The sequence below is a fragment of the Schistocerca gregaria genome, chromosome 5, assembly GCF_023897955.1.
Source record: "Schistocerca gregaria isolate iqSchGreg1 chromosome 5, iqSchGreg1.2, whole genome shotgun sequence".
In the NCBI taxonomy this organism is placed as follows: Eukaryota; Metazoa; Arthropoda; class Insecta; order Orthoptera; family Acrididae; genus Schistocerca; species Schistocerca gregaria.
Genome location: NC_064924.1, coordinates 525,585,156 through 525,608,853, shown reverse-complemented (window position 1 = coordinate 525,608,853; position 23,698 = coordinate 525,585,156). Strand labels below are relative to the sequence as shown.

The 23,698-nt window shown below is 39.2% G+C and overlaps 1 protein-coding gene across 1 annotated transcript in view; it reads left to right on the top strand.

The window, feature by feature from the left end:
- Positions 1 to 571: 571 nt before the first annotated feature.
- The window catches only part of LOC126272287 (28S ribosomal protein S29, mitochondrial), an 87,680-nt gene continuing 64,553 nt past the window's right edge, over positions 572 to 23,698 (top strand). Inside the window, exon 1 of the mRNA XM_049975047.1 lies at positions 572 to 720. Coding sequence (XP_049831004.1) covers positions 699 to 720 — 22 coding nt within the window. The 5' untranslated portion in view covers positions 572 to 698. The remainder of the gene's footprint in view (positions 721 to 23,698) is intronic.

Genomic DNA, 23,698 nt, shown 5'->3' with positions numbered 1-23,698 from the left:
TTCATCACACCAAGGAGAAACTCTGTCTAAGAGATCCCGTATCCTCCTGTAGTCTCTCATCGACAACACTCTCTCGTATATTAAAGCGTCATCAACAAATAGTCTCATTTTACTTCTCACCCTTATCGTGAGATCGTTTATGGATGTAGAAAATATAATACTTCTCAGAGTATTCCTGACGGGTCTGTCACTTAAAAATGTACGAGCTACTCATGTAACCGAGAACTTATTTAGCAGGTTCGCACCCTTGTTAAGAGCGTTTAGTGTGGCATTGTGCCGAAAGATTTCCGAAAATCTGAGAATATGGAATCGCCTGTTGACCATCATTCATGGTTCGCGGGATAACGTGCTAGAAAATGGCAAATTGGATTTCCCATAGCGATGATTTCTGAATCCATGCTGATTTTTTGACGCAGACTTTACCCTTTCGTTCAGTTCCATTCCTTTATGTGTCTATGATTGAGTGTGTGAATGCCATCACTTGCAATGCACTATGGAATGTTTTTATGTTCGGATCCTTTCCATGTATCGACGCTAATCGACCTGCAGCAATAATTATGATTGGTACATCTTTCATAGCTAATGTATTTGCTTTCATGCTGTAAACAACGAGGGCTGTTTAATTTTTACAGAAATTTGGGGAGGTTAATGTTTGTGTTGATTGAACATAATTTTGGTGCTTATTTATGTGATTGTAAATGAAAATGGTGTTGAGAACATGTAAGTGGAAGCACGGAACATGCGTGTGTATGTTTTGCATTAATGCTGTTGGTTATAATATTACACCCTTAAAAAATAAAATGCAGTGCTTTATCAGATTTTCGTTATAAATGCCAATTGGTATGCATCTCTGAGGGTCGTATGCGTAATTTTGTTTACTCAGTAAAATTAACGTTCAGCTGTAATTTGAAATATAGCTCTTCTGCCTTACCATGCGTCTGTGTATGCCGTGCGTGTTTAATCCTGTCGTGCTGGAAATATGGAGCTAAGATAAAGTGGTGGACCAATGTGCACCATTTTCGTGTGTGCGTCATTGACATCACAATCTTGTTTGCCAATTTATTATGCTGTCCATTTCCTGTTTTAGATTGATTAGTGAAATTGAAAATATGTTTATGATGAAGTAATAAATGAAGCGGAAATTTTCAGTCTAATCATGCATCAGAGTTACGAATGACCTGTAAAATCTTAGGAGAGGGATTAGAGTTGATATAAATAGACATCCCTCGTTTCCATGAGGGCATTTATTTGTGATCCCTTCCAGTAGATCTCCAAGTAGATTTGTTATGTTTTCACGAACTTTGGGACTCAGTCCAGATTAGCTTTACTGATATTCATAATTAAACCACTTGTTGGATCGTTCTTGACGTGAAGCTCGCAGTGCTTGCTTTTGCTGGCGTTGAAACCTTATGTACAAATTTATTTGAATGTGGGACATATGTTTACGTGCTCACAATTTGACCTTGTATGTGTAAATGATACTGGATGTTTTCTGTGTTGGAAAGGAGTTAATAAATTGTTGAATGCTTTGGATAGATATATGCCCAAAGAAACAACATCTATTAGCAATTCTCAAGTTTTCGTTGCACATTGTGCCCAAAATATGCATGAGACATTTATACCTTCACTGCATCTCCTGTCTCCAACTAGGTAAATGTTGACAGTGTGATGATCTGTAACTGTCATTGGATTGTCAGAACCAGTGCTTTGAAGTGAGCCACAACGATTCATTGTGCGTGAACTTCTACCATCTTTCTGTGATCCGTTTTTTTTTCCCCCTCTATTTTGTCAACTGGTGAGACAGAACCTATTGTATTTGCAGAAATGTGGAAACTACTAGTAACAGCAGTTTAGATTAATGTTTGACATCCCCTAGTGTTCAAGAATGTGCAGCATCAAGCTCAATATCATGTTGCTAGAAACCCTGAACTAAGGATTATTGGCTGTGGCTTGTCCAAAAAGGGTGGTGTTAGTTTGAGAACTGTAGCTTTGCATACTCCTTGCTGTAACACAGATCCTTCACTGGTATAAACTTACGTATATTTCACTGTTACATCGCTTCGACCTGAGATTGAATGGCTTCTTTGTAGGCTACCTCTAGTTAACTTTCAGTTTTCTAGTGTTGATAGCAAATGATTATTGATTCTGTTCTTTATCCTGTCCTTCCTCTGTGTTGTTTACAGCCTGTGCTTAATGTTTTGGGGAGATATGTTACTGGGAGTTAGAGTGCTTTCATCTATCTTCCAGTATGGTCATCCCTACTAGGTGCGTCATAGTAATCTAAATCTCTAGATCATTGCAAGGTCTCACGTAAAGGATGCCTGTGATGACCTTTCATCAGTTTGAGGCATAACTGAATATTTAGCTCTGTAAGCAGGCTAACTGTCAGAGAGTTATTGCAGTTATTTTTTATTTTCATCACACTGTTAATGGTGTGTATTACTTTGAGCATGAAGTCATAACAATCTGAATTCCTTCGCTGATGATTAGGTATGTGGACATTTCTGCACTTATGACTGCCATTTAAATCTGTGGGACACTACACAACACTTGTTTCCCTGTATGCTAATCATTTATAAATGATAATTGGGCAGCAAAGATATGAAGTAGTGTCCTTAACCAGTTGAGGAAGGACTTCACAGTTGAACATAAAAACTGTGATTTAGAATCATTGATGAAAGTATCACTGTTGCAATGACTTTCATAGTTATTCATAGGAAATTTACTGGGGCTTTATCCTCCTCCTCCTAGTCATCAGATCTGTCAACATGCAAATTGCAGATGTAATTTTAACAAAAGTCACAATAAGATAAAGTGGATGCTTGTATCATAGACCATGGAATTAGAGGTATTGATGCTGTCAACTTCGTGAACATTCTACACAAACTGGTCCTGTGAAAATCTGCACTCCCAGGGCTCTAGTAAATGCCTACCTTGGGTCACACAAAGTCCTCGGAATAGGTGGAGCTATCAACTTCACTGAAGAGTGGAAGGCCCTTTAGTATGCTGGTCTCTAATGCTCTGACACATAGGAAATACTTCCAATGTGTGGCAAAAAAGGATGAACTGAAAGTTGCAATTCCACCTGTCTGCTTTGGCCTGTGGTTCATAAAGATGGTGGACGTCCCTATTTCAAGCATATATAATATAGCAATCATATATTTGCTCATTGCGCTCATGAAAAAACATAAATAACACATGAAATACTTACAGTGTAGGAAAAGACAGATTGCTACTTATTGTAAAGGAGACAAGTCAGGTTGCAAACAGGCACAATTAAAAGAAACTTACATGAAATATTTAACTTTAACAATAGAATGAAACTAACAACACAGTTGTGGGGCATAGGATGTTTTGGGTGGGGTCAGACTACATTTACAATAGTAATAATAACACCACCACTCTAAAAATAATATTAACCTAAGTATCAAACACATGAAATTCACATCATTGAACACCACCCAAAAATGTTAAAAAGAAAAGCATTGGTATCATAAATTTCACTTGATGTATATAGCTTGAATGAAAACCACAGTAACAGCAACCCACACAAAATTCAAAAACCCGTTATCACAAATTTCACTTGATCTATATAGGCTAGCTCAAACGAAGCCCCCATATTTCACTTGACCTATATGGTAGCTAAAATGAAACCCGCAGTAGCAGAAACCAACACACTAAAATTGTCAAATCACTTCCAAACCTTCACTTACCCTGTCTGTTTGAAACGAAGTCCACAATACAACAAACCAAATCTCACTCACAAAACTAATAATAAAAAAAAAAAAAAAAAAAAAAAAAAAAACCACAACCTTACCAATGACGGTAAACCAATATCTGTGATACCTGTCAACCACAATCCAACACTATTATCAGACACTAACAAGGGACAACGGGTTCAATCCCACGTCCGGCCATCCTGATTTAGGTCTTCCATGATTTCCCTAAATCGCTCCTGGCAAATGCCGGGATGGTTCCTTTCAAAGGGCACAGCTGACTTCCTTCCCCACCCTTCCCTAATCCGATGAGACTGATGACCTCGCTGTCTGGTCTCCTTCCCAAAACAACCAACCACTAAAAAGTGAAAATGCGAAATTCAAAAAAACTTGAATCATCACAAAAAATGCAGTATACACAAACAACTATAGGCTTAGTCCATATCAATTCAGGCAGGGTAGGAAAAAATGTTACCTTCATAGTCTCGGATGTTATTGAATTTAGCATGTTTTAAAATGAAGGACTAATTCAGGAATGTGTATGTTTCTGTTTGCTTCAACAAAAAAAAAAAATCTTGCTCCGAGATACAGTCCTCCAAAGATGACACTGTGCGAAGACGCGAATTTTGGAAAAAAAATTAAAATGATGTAACTCTGGAACTGTTCTAGATATTTTTATTTTATTTGAAAGATAATTGCTTTATGATTTACGAAGAAATCCTACATTTGAACTTATCTGTTACAGTTCTTTTACTATATATCATTCTGAACCTGCTAATACTTTTTTTGTTTTCTGTTGATTAGTGCCATATAGTTCTACATTCTCTGAAAAGGAGAGCTTCCACTTTCAAGTTGAACAGGTTTTATACACAATTGAAATTTTTGCCAGGCGTAAAACCTGTTTTATTACCACATTATCACACGGCAGGCTCATAAAAATAAAAATCTAACCTTATTTAACATAATTTTAGTTTTTAAAGTTGAGTAAGAGTCTCATTTTTCAAGCATTTTAAATGGTTCCAAAATGTATGTGAAAGGTCCAAAGACGTTTTGGTTTGAATTTATACAACTACTGTGCACTCTGTTTTTTTTATTGAAATTAGACAGTCAATGAACTCAAAATGTCTTCCACTGCTTCAGTATCTTCATTTGATATAGAGTGATGTCTTCCTGTTGAACCAATAGGAACTGGAGCACTTTCAGTCTTCAAAAGATTATGAACAGGAAGCGAGCACTGATGGCATTGTTGCTTGAATGTACAAAGAACACAATATTTCGGCAGTCGACCTTGTTGCCATCGTTAGGTGTGCTGATGTACCACCAAGATTCAGAATGCTGTAGAACACTGGTGACATATGCCAGGTGTAGAGGCAGTGTAAGCAGCTGAGCTGCTGTTCCTGCGTTGACCTAGGTTGTTGGCAGTGGGACCTATCTTGATGAGCTGTCCTCAGTGAGCGTCTCTGGCTGTAGAGATGCTCTTTGTATCTTCATCGGGACTACGGGAGAGAACTACTCCCGCAGTAGGTCGGGCCAACGTGTTGTCGGTCTGTGGTGGACCTGTTGGCCCCTCCCACTAATTTAGCGGCTGCCACATTGTTGTAGAACACCCTGGTGATTTGCCAGAGGCGATCCCGCAGGAAAGGGCTGCCTGCTTCCTCGTGGAGCAGTGTCGTTCTTGGCACCTATATCCAGCAGCTGGTCCATGTATTGGCATAAACTTCACTACAATTTTGTTTAATTCTTAACTGGTGTCTATAATCTGTGAAGTCCACCAGTTGCAGTCATACACACACGTCACAATCATCCCCCTTCTCAAACTTCCTGGCAGATTAAAACTATGTGCCCGACTGAGACTCGAACTCGGGACCTTCACAGGTGAGCTTCTGTAAAGTTTGGAAGGTAGGAGACGAGATACTGGCAGAAGTAAAGCTGTGAGGACCGGGCATGAGTCATGCTTCGGTAACTCAGTTGGTAGAGCGCTTGCCCGCGAAAGGCAAAGGTCCCGAGTTTGAGTCTTGGTCAGCCACACAGTTTTAATCTGCCAGGAAGTTTCATATCAGCGCACACTCCGCTGCAGAGTGAAAATCTCATTCTGGATCCCCCTTCTCAGGTTGTGAATCTGAATATTATCCTGTTGTTTCTGAGGTGTTAGTTGAACAAGCAAAATTTCTTCTTTCTTGCTCTTTAAAGTGTGTGCAATATGAGTTCATCCATCACTTTGAGTCCAAAAATGTGTGTTCTGAATTCTGTTCACAGGAATAGTTTGTTTGGAACATTCTTTTTTCTGCCCACAGAATTTTTCGATTTCCTCTTTGGACAAAAGAATGAGTGCTGTGGATGTGTAAGTTTTCATGACTCTCGTAAAATCCTCAGCATTCTGAATCACAGCTGTATTTAGTCTGGAAAGATTATGTTTTGTAGCATGGTGCTTCAGATGGCCTACTACACCATCACAAGGCCCCGTCCCATGACCAGTAGCCCTGTATACCCAGTCAATTGGCACAGGCGACTTACTCAATTCAAACAGCTGATATCAGTTTTTAAAATGACTAGGAGCACCATCAGAAATAATGATGATCTTCTCTGCCCCTGTTTGCAGTTGAAGAATTTTGTGCATTGTTGGCAAAGCATGTGCTAAGTCATGTCCTGTGTCATCACTTATAATAGCACTTGCAGTCTTGTTTTGAAAATATGTCACTCCTGTAAAAGTTTAAACCTGGTCATTACTCCAATGATACCCTTGTACTTCTTTTGGGAGAATTACAGACCAGTTCTCAGCAAAATAACAGTGAAGCACTAAACATAGTTCTTCAGCCTGTACACACCCTTTCACTTCTGCAATGTGCTGTTGCAATTTCTTCAGATGTCGGTCAGTCCATACCAAGTGGTCCAGCACTGGTTGCTTGACCATCTCAGAAAAAAATTTGTATTTGCTGGGTGAATTCCCCAAAAATATTTTTTAAAAAAATTAGTGTTTATTATTTTGAAATGGCGGCCATATTTGTTCAAGGCCGCATGTGTTTTTTCATATTTGCAAGCATCTACATATTTTACAATTATTCAGTAGTGGATTGTCCTAAGTTTTTCAGATAAAATGCATTTAGTTCAACACACTCTGGGCTATAAATTAACATCATTATCATTTAGCTGAATATATTCTTCAATATATTTTTAATAGTTCAAAATTATCAGCCACAAATATAAAAAACTCAATTTTTGAACAGTAGTTTTCCAAAGAAAGATTAATTTCTCAGCTTTAATATCTTTTCTGCTATTTCACTGTATAGTATAGTTACTTTTTATAGATTATCAATGGTGAGCAGTGTAAACTTAAAAAATACACCATTTTAAAAAATGGATTTTTTTAATTTTTCCATTTTGTGGTCTGCAAAATCTTTTGTTGGGGGACCAGATAAAAATCTGAAAATTTCATAGTTAATAGACCTTTATGATACAAACTTCAGTATGAATTTCAACTTTGGGATTCAATTGGAAGTTATGAAAAAATAATTACAAACACAATTAAAAAATACTTTGTTGTTTTTTGTCTGTCTTATATATCATTCTTTTATGGATATGCAAATAGTCAGCACACTTCACTCTCCTATGGCCCCAGTCAGAAGACATTTCAGACAGTCCTTTTCACAAAACACACTGAAGCTATGTCAACTGGCAAATTCCTCATCAAAACACAGAACTCACTGGATGGTCTGAGATTTCTTGGAAGCCTCTTCAGTAAACAATTAGGACTGAACAACTACAATACAAAAACCAGCAGTGAACAACCGCAACAAAGAAACTGACAAGAAACTATGACATACTGTCTGAAATATCTGCAACAATGAAAGTGAAAAGAAAGAACTGCAACAAAGAAAGTGATGAGAAATAACTGCAACAAAGACAATAGAAATAAACATTGTAACAAAGAAATTAACAAGAAACAGCTTCAGTGAAGACATCCATTACCCTTGAAAGTTAAAAAAAAAATGTTTTTTAAAATAAAACCTGGCCAACTGAAAAGTGAAAGCTCTCCTTTACAGAGATATGATACTACATGGTACTAATCAACAGGGGGAAAAAAATCTAACTTTTCTGGATCGTCATTTCTGGGGAAAAAAAAATCTTTAAAATCATAAAAAAAATTCAAAAGGCGACAGTCAAAGAACTTTGACAGATATGTCCAAGTGGAGGATACCATTGTAATCATAAAGCAATTATCTTTCAAATAAAAAAAACTGTAACAAAATATCTTGAATTGTTACAGAGATACAGCATTTAAAAAAGTTTTCCGGAATTCGCATGTCTTCAAAATGGTGTTTGGGGTGTCATCTTTGGACGCCTGTATCTCTAGGCAGGATTCTTTTTTATGGAGAAAACAAAAAAATACCTGTTTCTTACTTACTCCTGAACTTCAACATATGCTAAATTCAATAACATCCGAGACTATGAAGGTAAGCCCCATGCCTGAAGTGATATGGATTATGCCTATAAAAATAAACTCGCGTACCATATATATTAATATAAAAAATAAATAAAACCACAAAAAATACTTAACAACCAGAGACATCATCTGCAAGCAGTCCCAATAACTGTAGGAACATGATGATAGACAACATATGTTTGCCAAATGCAACAATGACCTACTCAAGAGTTTCTGTCATAGCCCTGACATAAAAAAAGAAAAGAAAAATAATATTAAATTTCTGACTATAACAACTACATTGAACCAATAATTCCAAACACAAACATGACTCCATCAGCCAAAATATGCAAAAATCTTCCACTAACAATCTGACACCCTCGGCTCACAAATTCAAATGACATACCTGAAAAACAGCTTTGAAACATAAAAAGCCAAACTGTATGCCTTGTGTGCTATGGTTGAAAGAACTGTCTGCTTTTGCTAACATACCTGTGTGCTGGGTGTTGTAGGTCCCAATGTGCCATGATCGTAGTATATGGGGTAGCCCTATTTATTTTGTAAATTTCTGCATTAAACTGAATGTTTTCGTGGATGGAATTTGGATAATCCAAAAAAATTGGTATAGTCCTAATTGTAGTGAAGTAGGTAGTTCCTGTGAAATAGTATGAGTAGAGATTATACTTGTCAGTTGGACTAATCTATTAATTCCTTCATTTTGCCCCCCCCCCCCCCCCCCCGACTCAGAAGATATAGTTGCAGAATAGTTCAAAGAAAACTTGAGTCTAATTTTAAATAGGTACCCCACTCATACAATTATAGTCAGTGGTGACTTCAGTCTACCCTCAATGTGCTGGAAAAATTATATGTCTGAAGCCAGCGGCAGGCATGAAATGTCATATGAAATTGTACTGAATGCTTTCTCAGAAAATTAGTTTGAACAATTAGTTCATGAGTCCAATCAAAGCTTAAATGGTAGCGAAAGCAGACTCGACCTTTTAGCAACAAATAATCCTGGACAAATCTACATCTATATGACTACTCTGCAATTCACATTTAAGTGCTTGGCAGAGGATTCATCGAACCACAATCATACTATCTCTCTACTATTCCACTCCCTAACAGCACGTGGGAAAAACAAACACCTAAGCCTTTCTGTTTGAGCTCTGATTTCTCTTATTTTATTTTGATGATCATTCCTACCTATATAGATTGGGCTCAACAAAATATTTTCGCATTCGGAAGAGAAACTTGGTGACTGAAATTCCGTAAAAAGATCTCGCCGCGACGAAAAACGTCTTTGCTGTAATGACTTCCATCCCAATTCGCGTATCATACCTGCCACAATCTCTCCCCTATTACGTGATAATACAAAATGAGCTGCCCTTTTTTTGCACCCTTTCGATGTCCTCCGTCAATCCCACCTGGTAAGGATCACACACCGCGCAGCAATATTCTAACAGAGGATGAACGAGTGTAGTGTAAGCTGTCTCTTTAGTGTACTTGTTGCATCTTCTAAGTGTCCTGCCAATGAAACGCAACCTTTGGCTCGCCTTTCCCACAATATTATCTATGTTGTCTTTCCAACTGAAGTTGTTCGTAATTTTAACACCCAGGTACTTAGTTGAATTGACAGCCTTGAGAATTGTACTATTTATTGAGTAATCGAGTTCCAACGGATTTCTTTTGGAACTCATGTGGATCACCTCACACTTTTCGTTGTTTAGCGTCAACTGCCACCTGCCACACCATACAGCAATCTTTTCTAACACACCATACAGCAATCTTTTCTAAATCGCTTTGCAACTGATAATGGTCTTTGGATGACCTTACTAGACGGTAAATTACAGCATCATCTGCAAACAACCTAAGAGAACTGCTCAGATTGTCACCCAGGTCATTTATTTAGATCAGGAACAGCAGAGGTCCCAGGACGCTTCCCTGGGGAACACCTGATATCACTTCAGTTTTACTTGATGATTTGCCATCTATAACTACGAACTGCGACCTTCCTGACAGGAAATCACGAATCCAGTCGCACAACTGAGACAATACCCCATAGGCCCGCAGCTTGATTAGAAGTCGCTTGTGAGGAACGGTGTCAAAAGCTTTCCGGAAATCTAGAAATACGGAATCAACTTCAGATCCCCTGTTGATAGCGGCCATTATTTCGTGTGAATAAAGAGCTAGCTGTGTTGCACAAGAGTGATGTTTTCTGAAGCCATGCTGATTACGTATTAATAGATCGTTCCCTTTGAGGTGATTCTTAATGTTTGAATACAGTATATGCTCCAAAACCCTACCGCAAACCGACGTCAATGATATAGGTCTGTAGTTGGGTGGATTACTTCTACTGCCCTTCTTAAACAATGGTGCGACCTGCACAATTTTCCATCTGTAGGTACAGATCTATTGGTGAGCGAGCGGTTGTATATGATTGCTTAGTAGGGAGCTATTGTATCAGCGTAATCTGAAAGGAACCTAATCGGTATATAATCTGGACCTGAAGACTTGCCCGTATCAAGCGAATTGAGTTGCTTCGCAACCCCTAAGGTATCTACTTCTAAGAAACTCATGCTAGCAGATGTTCGTGTTTCAAATTCTGAAATATTCCATTCGTCTTCCCTGGTGAAGGAATTTCGGAAAACTGTGTTCAATAACTCCGCTTTAGCGGCACAGTTGTCGCTAACAGTACCATCGGCACTGCGCAGCGAAGGTATTGACTGCATCTTGCCGCTTGTGTACATTACTTACGACCAGAATTTCTTCGGATTTTCTACCAAATTTCGAGACAATGTTTCATTGTGGAACCTATTAAAGGCATTTCGCATCGAAGTCCGTGCCAAATTTTGCGCGTCTGTAAATTTTAGCCAATCTTCGGGATTTCGCGTTCTTCTGAACTTCGCATGCTTTTTCCGTTGCCTCTGCAACAGCGTTTGGACATGTTTTGTGTACCACGGGGGATCTGTTTCATCTCTTACTAATTTATGAGGTATGAATATCTCAATTGCTGTTGCTACTATATCTTTGAATTTGAACCACATCTCGTCTACATTTGCATAGTCAGTTCGGAAGAAATGGAGATTGTCTTTTAGGAAGGCTTCTAGTGACAATTTATCCGCTTTTTTAAATAAAATTATTTTCCGTTTGTTTCTGGTGGATTTGGAAGAAACAGTATTGAACCTATCTACAACAACCTTGTGATCACTAATCCCTGTTTCAGTCATGATGCTCTCTATCAGCTCTGTATTGTTTGTGGCTAAGAGGTCAAGTGTGTTTTCGCAACCATTTACAATTCACGTGGGTTCGTGGACTAATTGCTTGAAATAATTTTCGGAGAAAGCATTTAGGACAATCTCGGAAGATACTTTCTGCCTACCACCGGTTTTGAACAAGTATTTTTGTCAACATATTGAGGGAAGGTTGAAGTCCCCACCAACTATAACTGTATGAGTGGGGTATTTATTTTGGGGTATTTATAAGGAGTATACAGGAGGAATACAGGGATTAGCGACCACAAGGCAGTTGCTGCTAGGCTGAATACCGTAACACCTACAACAATCAAAAAGAAATGCTATTTAAAAAATCTGAAAAAAATGCTCTTAAGGCCTTTTTAAGAGACAGTCTCAAGTTTTTCTGATCTGATTACATAAGCATAGAAAAGATTTGGAATGATTTCAAAGAGATAGTATCGACGGCAATTGAGAGATATATACCACATAAATTAATAAGTGATGGTGCTGATCCCCATCGTACACAGAATGGGCCAGATCGCTGTTGCAGAAGCGACGAAAAAATCATGCCAAATTTAAAAGAACGCAAAATCCCTAAGATTGTCAATGTTTTTCAAAAGTTCAAAACATAGTGCACTTCAATGTGATATGCTTTTAATAATTCCCACAATGACACTCTGTCTCAGAATCTGAAAACCCAAAGAGATTGTGGTCGTTCACACCAGTGGCAAGTCACAACTAATACCGTCACTGCATGATAACAACGGTGAAGTAACTGATGACAGTGCCACTAAAGAAGAGTTATTAAACACGGTTTTCCGTAACACCTTCACCAAAGAATATGAAGTAAATATTCCTAAATTCCAATCAAGAACAACTGCCAAGATGAGAAGCATACACTATGTGATCAAAAGTATCCAGACACCGACAAAAACATATGTTTTTCATATTAGGTACATTGTGTTGTCCGCTGTTGCCAGGTACTCCATATCAGTAACCTCAGTGGTCATTGTGAGAGAGCAAAATATTGCGCTCCATGGAACTTATGAACTTTGAACATGTCAGGTGATTGAGTGTCATTTGTGTCATACATCTGTACGCGAGATTTCCATACTTCTAAACATTCATAGGTCCACTGTTTCCAATGTGATAGTGAAGTGGATATGTGAAGGAACATGTACAGCACAAAAGCGTACAGGCCGACCTCATTCCTGATGACTGATAGAGACTGCCGATCTTTGAGTGACAGAGACTGCCAGCAGTTGAAGAGGGTCGTAATGTGTAATAGGCAAATATCTTTCCAGACCATCACATAGGAATTCCATACTGCATCAGAATCCAGTACAAGTAGGCGGTGGGCCGGGGTCGGTTGTCTTCATTCTCTCTCTGAATTATCCTTCCTTCTGACGTCCCTTCACTCAGTAGTAGCAGATAGCATGCTAGGGAGTGTAAAGCAGCGTTGATGAAACCACTACCTAATACCAACCGCGTAACTCAAGGTGAATGTCAGTTCCTGAAAGTTCATATTTAAAAAATTGGGCATTCGGAGGATGCAGCCTACTTGCAGAAAGCATTTAAAATCTGCTTTTTATTCTTACAGACACACGTGAAATGGCTATCGAGTCTGTATTTAATACGGTAAACTTTACCCTTCAAAATTCACTCTTTGTACAACACATTTTCACTCGAATAGCAGCCAGAACTTTTGCAAGTCTGACCTCACTAATTTTCCCGATCTAACAGTCACAGACCCACCACTCTTTACGAGTTAAACGTTTGGTTGTTTCAGTGGTCTTCTTAGTAAGAAGTGCTCGCCAAAGTATTCCGCACAGAGCATGAAATATGCCGTACAGAATTGTTACTGTCACCAGAAAGTTCACACACTCATAAATCTCCAACTATTTAATTTAGAAACACCAAACTTCCATGAAAATGTTCGTAACTCCAGTTGCTTCAGTCATGACACATTCTAACCGAAATGAACTCACTAGTTCTTCACTTTACAGACTATTTTTGTGGAGCTATCTAACATGGTGTTATCCGTAGGTCGGTTAGCAAGTGACTGTCTCAAGCTCCTCTACTCTCTGCCCACCTCACTATATTTGTGCAGGAACAGGTTAATTCTGATTGGCTATTGATCTAAACGACCAATCAGAATGTTCCTTCCTGATCATTCTTGAGGCAAAACTTGTCTTATCCAGTCACTAATGTGATGTCATTAAAACTTCAATTTCTAGTGTATTGTTTAATCAAAATAAGTGAAGTTCAAAGTATTCTAGAAATTGATAAATAAACTTATTCCACCTCTAACTTTCATTCTGGCTGGTTTTATCAAAAGCAAACTCACACAGACATACGTCATCTGAATTGTGGTTGCAGCATAACTTTCCCACGGTTCGTTTGTACAAGTTCTTACATAAAATGACATATTAAGTTTCAGCGTATGTTCCAAATACACTCTCTCAATCATTCTCATGCACTCATACAGCAAAATTATAAGCAAATAATAATTTTGGGTGATTTTTGTATTACGTAATATAAAGTAACTAGAGTTCTGAAAAGAAAATTATAATTAATTGATTTTATGCACTGATAACTTTGTAGTGGCTTCCAATGGCAATGAAAGTCAATTTGTTATTGTTCCTAACTGGGTTTTAAAACATAAGCAGTGGTTTTAGGATCCTTTTCCTTCAGCCAGTCTGTCTTACTAAACTTAAAGTTTCATACCCCCTTTCTGCATGGCCACCAGAACTTTTTCCAGTAATGCACAATGCTGCTCCCACATCTCTGTGGCTATTAATATGCCAACATACACAGTAAGCTGGTCCATTAGCTCAAGTCCCAACACCTTGTACATGGCTTTTACAAAGACACACACAGAAATATTAAGACCAAATTCCAAGACGCAAAATTGATAACAGATTCCTTTATGCAGGAACTCCTTATATTTCCAGATTGTTGTGCTAACCTTCTATTCCAATATCTACAGGTCACATCCATGGATGAAAAAAAACTTTACTCAATGGAACTTCTGGAAAAGTTCGTCTATTGATATTTGCCAATCGGTCTCTTGTTCCACAGTTCCATTCAATCTCCTCGCATCCAAGACAAGGCGCATGCTTTCTTCCTTCTTGCTGCTACCAACAACAGATTGATATACTCACTACTTGCTCTTTCTATTAGTCCCCATGACAACATGTGGTCTATCTCTTCTTGCACTGCTTTTCTCTGGGCAAATGGTACTACACAAGTCTTGGGGAGCATAGACTTCATTTGGCTTAATAGTTAAAATGCACTCAAAATTCTGCACATCACCTGGTGCACCAGAAAAGTCTCTACAATCCTGTCTTAAAATTTTAGTCAGTTCCCTTTTCTGTTGTTCAGACAAACTCCCCAACTCTGACGCCCTCGTTTTTTCTCTTGAATCGTCTCCACCACATCCTTACCCCGACTCAAGCTATGTATCGTTACTAATTTCATTTCTGTTGCAATGTCTCCTTCTAGTATGTACTGTGCCTCCTTAGGACTATTAAATACCTCCTTTCTCTTAACAAAGGGGACCACTAGTTTTCTACCTCCTACTTGGAATCTCAACTCACAGTCTTCAAAATTTAGTTCACCTTTAAACGCATTCAGGAAATACACACCCACTAATAACTCTACATTGAACCTGGGAATGAGAAGAAATGAATGTTCTGCCATTACTCACCTTAACTGCACTGGCATCACTCCTTCCTGTCGAATAGCCTTTGACAATGTTCCAGTAGCACCATATATTTTCATTGGGGACACTGGTCACACTGCCATATCTTCTTTTGCTGGCAAACTCGCAAAGTACTCTTCTGAAATTCTGGGAATTTCTGATCTGTCATCCACTAACATCTGACTTATCACTCCTCCAACCTCCTCCTCGGCAATAGGCTCACTATCTGCTATCAAATTGGCAGTTATCTCTCGTCGGCCAAATTCTGGAAAAACTCTAACATTTACGGATTGAAAATTACCTACCTGACAACCGAAGAACCTTCAAGCAATCTGTTGTGAAGCGACAGTTCGCACATAGGCTCAACTTTTGCCCATTCAATGCGAGTTTTGAGGAGCTCAACTTCTCCATCGTTCAGCCTTAAGGGTTGTCCATGTTGCTTCTTTCCATCAAACATGAACTCAAACACAACGCCACTCTCTTGCTCTTCACTACTGGCACCTTCCTGTTCCGTTATTGCAACATTAACATTACTATCTGTACTGCCAGAGTCCATATTTACTCTGGGATGGCATAGTTCCTAAACTCTTTGACTAAAGGAGATGTTACTATTTTTATTATCCTCAGGTCTGGATGCCGTCTCTTCAAACAATTGAGCAATTCCATAAGTTCGCCTGCCTCCTACAATTAATGTGGTGTTTTCATTATCTCCAGCGTGCTCATGACGCTGCCAATTGCCTGTCAGCTACTCGCATTCTTTCCTGTGTGCGGGATTCCCTACTATCATTCTTCTCTCGCTCTCTTCTTCTATATTCGCTGTGCGTGTGTCTGCTGTCATCTGCGTCCAGTCAGCACCATCTGACTCTCTCCCCTCCAGTGCACCTTGCCAAATGTCAAGGCCATCTCCTACAGCCTCCTTGCTCTTTCCTTTCACTTTGTCCCCCCTGCTGGCTCGGACATGAACATCTGTATTTATATGGGCCGTTCCAGTGAGCTGCCTGCAGTCAGCCTCTGCTGATTATGGACCTCTTGAAGTTTTTCAAAAGACACACACGTTGCTCGACTAGCATCCAATCCCTGAATCGTATCCTTAACATGCAACTTAAAACTAGTATCTTGTTCAGATCTTATCTTACTACTTTTATTACCCACTTCAGTATTTATTTTCATTTCAAAATCCCTCTGTTTAACTTCCAACTCAGTTGTGATATGCAGTAGCATGCTCATCCAATGCTTTGGTTACTTTATCTAACCCCTTGTGCCCTTTAGCACATTCCTGCTTCACTTGGTCCAGCTCACTACCCACTTTATATACCACTTGTTGTAGTATAATGTCTACATGCTACTCCAATTGCAACTTATATTGGGTGATCTGCTCATGTGATGTCTTTCTTCACCTCCTCAGGCAAGTTCGACACTTCCAATGCAGTACTGGAGCTTACTTGTTCATTACCTTGCTTAATATGTCTACTGATTTCTTCCCGAAGTTGCGTCAGAGTTGCAAGAAGTGACAGCAAGAAGACATTTTTCTCTTCCCCTGGTACTGCCGAAATCATCTGGCCTACTACTGATTCTGACCTGCCTTGAGTAGCCTCAACCCCTTCTGAGATTGAATCACTCAAGTTTAGTGGCACCTCTTTTATCTGTTCGGTCTCTACTTTGCTATCAACCGCCAATAAAATTCTCGTTGAATGCAGATCTGGACTAAACACCTCTGCATTGTCTAATTCCGTCGTTATACTATCCATTTTAACAACTTCCTCAGTATCACCCTTGGCTTTCCCTGCTATGCTACTTTTATCCTGCCAAGCCATTCTCTTTTCTAAAGTTAAAACGCTGTTCAACAGTTAGTATACAGTTCAGTTTCTTAGCTTTTGACGATTTCTCCAATGTACTGCCTGTTTGCTGCATGACCCGTGTTGTTCTGCTAGCACCATCCTCTTGGTGCGGTGCTTCTGCACCGGCTCCCTCCTCACATGGTCTGTTGTCTGCTGGTCTTCTGCTTCCACCACGTGCTGGTGCCATTCCTCTTTGTGCAGCCGTTCGTCGTGCCCAGTGTAGCTTACCAGATTACGCTGCCTGCCTGCACAACGCAAACCCGATTCACAGCTACTACGCAGCCCTTTATAACTGGTACTGTCTCCACGTACTAAGCATGCAAGCCAAACTACTTAGTCACTTTACTGCTGCAGTTACTTACAGTGCCCTATCCTACTGTAACACTTATCCTTTTGCATAAATTACTTCCTACTACTCTGTGATGCATATCCGTTTACTCGTTTTCCGGCTGATTGTACCACTTTGTAACATCCCCTCTGATGAATGACAAACCCTAACTTATAACTTAATGAACCCCTTGGACTGTATGGTATGGTAAGCAGTAGATTTATAGGGGTGCGTGGCAGGTCCTGCACGGTGGCAGCGAAGTCAGCCTCCACACTTCCTCGACCTGTAATCTTACCTGCCCTTACCTGCAGTTCAGCCGATCGTAGATTATTCGGCTCCCTGTGGATTCTAGACTTAGTAAATACATAGAGCTAGGCTTTTGGAGAGGAATTCCAGTGATACTAAATAATGCAACACAGCTCCGATGAAAGCAATTATATTCTAGAGACACATTGGCCTCAAAATCCTTTGATACAATTTATTACAAACAAATTGCAATTTTGTAGATTGCGTGTCAGAACCCAGCCATATAGTGGTCAGATAGATATGCCCCTCTAAGTGGGTTTAATACCACTGTCAGATACCTATTGCATTTGGTTGTTGTCTTAGTCAGGTTAACCCCAATTGTGATCGTATTAATATAATTCACTCAGCTGCGACGCGAGTCTTTTAGTGCACAAGGTCAGGATCTTGTATTACCGGGTGTCACGGAACTCACTCTGTAATTATACTAGGTACTCCACATAAAAATAAGCATGATAATAACCAATTGGTCATAATGATGATTGGCAGAAAACAAAAACAGAATTGCAACAGCAGGAGTGAGCACAGCAGCTGACTTAAAATATTCAATGACTGTTGTGTTATTGCATGCACTAAGCGTTGCTCAGTTAACTATTTGTGGCTATACCTCAGTAATAGTTGCATATTAAGATTCATTCTCAGTCAAAATAACTCCACCACCTACGCTAACGTTACTTTGTCACAGTCTTATGCAGATTTAGCCAAAAAGTAAAGCTTAGTTGGTAATCTTGCAGGAGCACAACTGCCAACCATCTGTACTGCTTCCTGGTCTAACCGCTAGTCCCTCAACACTGGCAAGCCATGCGCTCCTTCTCCCCCACTAAACTGCTTGTGACGTCAGCCACCATCTCTGCCCTTGAAACAGACACATTTTACCTTATACTTTCCCTGTTGCTCTCTGTGCAAATACACTTTTGATATACACTCTTCTGCAAATTTTACTCTGGCCCCTGGATCTAATTTAAAGTTTTTTCAAAGGAACTACTTTTTTTACCCTTCAGCAGTCACTGATCGGACCGGGCCACTTTCTCCACCCCCAAGGGGTGTCCGCCTGTGGATGCTGCATTGTATTTCTAAGGTACCTCTGGCTTTTGTGTCCTTCCGCTTTCAAGTTCTTGCAAGTAACTGTGCTGGCCTACCATGCCCGACTTGGCTCTTATAGCAACCCTTTGGCATGCTACCTCCGCTCTGGCTGTCTGTTGGACTGCCATCCCAATGCATTCTAATCTGTGCTCACTTAATTAGAAAGGATAGAACTTTAGTTTTATTGCTTATCTGAAGTGTGGTAATTCGTGCACAGCACATTGCCACATTTCAGAGTGAACATACGGTGCATTATGGAGGGTACACCTTTTACCACTTGCAGTCATTCCTTTTCCTGTTCCTCTCGCATTTGGAGCAAGGGAAAAATGACTGTCTATTTGCCTCTTGTCTTGTCCTCATTGCCCTTACATGATATGTATGTTGGTGACAGTAGACTTGTTCTGCAGTAAGTTGCAAATGCCAGTTCTGTAAACTTTCTCAACATTGATCCACAGAAAGAACTGGCCTTTCCTCAGGTTCCCATTTGTGATCACGGAACATTTCTACAGCTGACCTTATGTGCACTTGTTCCTTACGATGTTACACTTAGATATTTAATCAATATGACTGTGTCAAGCAGCATACCACCAATAGTGTATTTGAACATAAAAATGATTGTTGTTAATACTGATCTGCATTGGCTTACAATCTTTAGAGCAAGCCACCTTTCATCACACTGAAGAGAAATTCTGTCATTGTGCTACTCACCGTTTTCATCAGATCGTTTATGAATGTAGAGAACAAGAGCAGACCTTACGCACTTCTGTGAGGCCTTCCTGATGATACCCTTGTCTCCAATGAACATTCACCAACCACTACACATATCTGACAATGTATTCTGTATGCACACACCTTCATTAACTGTCTACAGTGGGGCACTGTGTCAAACACCTTCTGGAAATTTAGGAATATGGATTCTGTCTGATGCATTTCATCCCCAGTTTGCCGGATGTCATGTGAGATAAAGGCAAGCAGCGTTTTGCTTTCATTAGCAGTGCTTAATAAATCTTTGCTGTTTTGTGAACTGTAGGTTTAACGTCACAAGGAAATTCATTATATTCAAATCCAGAAAATGCTCAAAAATTCTGCAGCAAACTGACATTAAAGATATTGATCTTTAATATTCCCAGGTCTGTTCTTTTTCCCGTCTTATGTACAGGACTCACTTGCAATTTTATTCCAGTTGCTTGAGATTTTGTGCTGGGTGTGAAATCATAGCTGTCTTCTATTGCCACATGAAACTGGTTGGTGAGTGGCTTTGATTCACTCAGCAGTTATGCTTAGGACCAGAATTTTCTCAGTTCTCAGCAAGATCTGTTGGTAACGTATGACAGTGGAAGTTTATGCATGCTTCATGCACTGATCTTTATACAGATGCATGAATCTCTACTAATTTCTGGCAGTTGCCATATCTGTATTCTTTTTTGAACCAAAAGTGTGAAAATCTTGGTTTTCTCAGTGTTTTTTTGAGTTTTGTTACTGAATCATAGTGGGACTGAAGAGTCTTTAATCCTGTCACTAGGTATATACTCCTCCAGATGATGATTTACAATCAGTCTGAACTGTGCCTATAATTTCTCTACCTTCATCCATGGGCATCTGCAGAAATTTATCCAGTGGGGAGGGGTGAGACTCTAAAAGTGCCATTTTTGATATAAATGAATTATGGGTCAGTTTTGAGGCTTGTCATGTGACAAGATGTAAATTAATATAATGCTACAATGTTTTGCCGAATCACAGCAGATCATTTCCAGAAGGATATGGATGCTTACCACTACGTATCTACATAAAAACTATAGTAGCCTTCTTAATGGTGTTATTAACTTTAGTAACTGGTGTCATTATGATACCAGGATCTGTAATCCTTTTCTCTGTACTGACACTGTTGATAAGTTCAGGTCTGTTTGTAGTTAAAAGGTCTAAATATTTCCATCATGTGCCTCAATTGTATACCATAGGTTTAACCACAACAGAGGAATATCTGTGGAGAAGCAAGATGAACCAGTGTTGGAAAACAGCACCTGTTGTTGAGTTCAAGGTCTTATAACTCTACTGGATAAAATGTTCTGATGGTAAATACTCTCCTATTTCTATCTCTAGATGGTGATTTCATGTCAGGAAGGTTGCAGTTCGTAGTAATAGACGGCAAATCATGGAGTAAAACTGAAGTGATATCAGGTGTTCCCCCAGGGAAGTGTCCTGGAACCTCTGCTGTTCCTGATCTATATAAATGACCTGGGTGACAATCTGAGCAGTTGTTCACAGATGATGCTGTAATTTACTGTCCAGTAAGGTCATCCAAAGAACACTATCAGTTGCAAAGCGATTTAGAAAAGATTGCTGTATGGTGTGGCAGGTGGCAGTTGACGCTAAATAACGAAAAGTGTGTGGCGATCCACATGAGCTCCAAAAGAAATCCGTTGGAATTCGATTACTCAATAAATAGTACAATTCTCAAGGCTGTCAATTCGACTAAGTACCTGAGTGTAAAAATTATGAACAACTTCACTTGGAAAGACCACATAGATAATATTGTGGAGAAGGCGAGCCAAAGGTTGCTTTTTATAGCTAGGACACTTAGAAGACGCAACAAGTCCACTAAAGAGACAGCTTACACTACAGTCGCTCATCCTCTGTTAGAATATTGCTGCGCGGTGTGTGATCCTTACCAGGTGGGATTGACGGAGGACATCGAAAGGGTGCAAAAAAGGGCAGCTCGTTTTGTATTATCAAGTAATAGGGGAGAGAGTGTGTCAGATATGACACGCGAGTTGGGATGGAAGTCACTAAAGCAAAGACGTTTTTTGTCACGGCGAGATCTATTTACGAAATTTCTGTTACCAACTTTCTCTTCCGAATGTTTTGTTGAGCCCAACCTACATAGGTAGGAATGATCATCAAAATAAAATAAGAGAAATCAGAGCTCGAACAGAAAGGTTTAGGTGTTTGTTTTTCCTGCGCGCTGTTCGAGAGTGGAATGGTAGGGAGATAGTATGATTGTGGTTCGATGAATCCTCTGCCAAGCACTTAAATGTGAATTGCAGAGTAATCATGTAGATTAGATGTAGATGTAGATGTAACCCCTTATCAGATAGGTGGCTTAGAGAATTTAAAAAGGGAAATGGAGAGTTCGAAGTTAGTCATAATTGGAATCAGTGAAGTGTGTGGCAGAAAAGAGGCTTTTGGTTGTGTGAATGCAATGTTATAAATACAAAATCAAATAGGGGTAACCCAAGAATGGATATAATAATGAACATGAAAGTAGAAAGATGGGTAACTTACTATGAACAACACAGTGAATCTGTTATGATAGCCAAGACAAACATGATGCAAACATCTGCCACAATACTATAAGTTTATATGCTTACTGCTTCCACAGATGGGTAATACAGATACTAGTTTCACTAGCACTGAGAAACAGATGAAATCATTAAAAATGAACAGAGCTCCAAGGCCTGATGGAAGCACTTATTAGATTCTATACCAGATTTGTGGCTGAGGTAGTCCCTCTTTTAGCTATAAACTACTATAGATCCCTTGAACAAAATACCGTGCCCAACAGTTGGAAGAAAGCATGCGCCACACCTCTTTACTGGGAGGTAGCAGAATTGATCCACTAAACCAATGTCCAGTTTTCTTGAAATCCATTTGCTGTAAGAATGTATTCCGAGATCAAACATAATGGGGTATCTAGAACAGAATGACCTCCTCTATGCCAACCAGCATGGATTCTGAAAACATCAATCTCATTAGACACAATTCACACTTTTCTCACACTACATCCTGAAAGCCATGGATCAAGGGAATCAGGTAGGTGTAATATTTCTTGACCTCTCAAAAACTTTTGATTTAGTACCGTCATTTATGCTTATTATCAAAAGTATGATCATACAGATTACCAAGTGAAATTTCTGACTTAAATTGAGATTTTTTTTTGGTAGGGAGTACAAATATTTTATCTGTTATGGCTATTCATTGAAATGTGGAAGTAGACCTAACTTTAAAGGGTGTACCTAGGGTAGTGTGTAGGGACCCTTGCTGTTCATGTTGTATGTTAATAACCATGCAGACTGTATTAATATTAACCTCAGACTTTCTGCAGATGATGCAGTTCCCTATAAAGATGGTTATCTGAAGAAAGTTTCAGTCAGATCTTGATAAGATTCCAAACTGGTGCGAAGATTGGCAACTTGTTTTGAATGTTGAAAACATGTGATATCCTATGACTACAGTACCAACAAATCACATAGAGCCTGTGAACTCTTACAATTCCCGTAGCACAACACTTCGTAGGAATCTGGAATGGGGTTATCATATAGGTCAGATGCAGTAAAGTATGTTACAGATTTCAGTTTGTTGTTAGAATACTAGGAAAATACAACCAGACTACAAAGGAGGTTTCTTACAAATCACTTTTGCAACTCATCCTAGAATATTGCTCAGAAGAATGGAAACTGTACCAAATGAGAGTTACAGGGGATATTGGACATATGCAAAGAAGGGGCACATGAATGATCACAGGTTTGTTTGTGGGAGAGAGTCACAGAAGTGCTGAAGAAACTGAAATGGGAGACACTTGAAGAAAGGTGCAAACTATTCCGAGACAGCGTATTTCGAAGTTTTATGAACTGGCTTTAAATTATGTATCTGTACAACACCCTGTCTGTTGCCTCCTTAGGGATCGTAAGGATAAGGTTGGATTAATTACAGCACACTGAGAGGCATTTAAACAGTCAGTTTTCTCACACTCCATAGCCTACATGAATGGAATCAGAAGGAGGCCTAATAACTGTCACAGTGGGAAACACCCTCTGCCATGCACTTCATAGTTGTTTCAAAAGCACACATGTAGATGTAGATGATGGACAGAGTGAAAGACTGTATGATAAGATAAAAAATTATTCAGATAGTTAAGGAACACAAAAATTTAATTGTGATGAGAGACTGAAATTTGACAGCAGGAAAGGCAGGGAAGGAAAAGTATTAGGAGATTCTTTATTTTCTGCCTTAAACATAGTTATGAACAAATCACTAAGTATAAGATAGATAAAGCTGTTATCAATAAGTAGATACA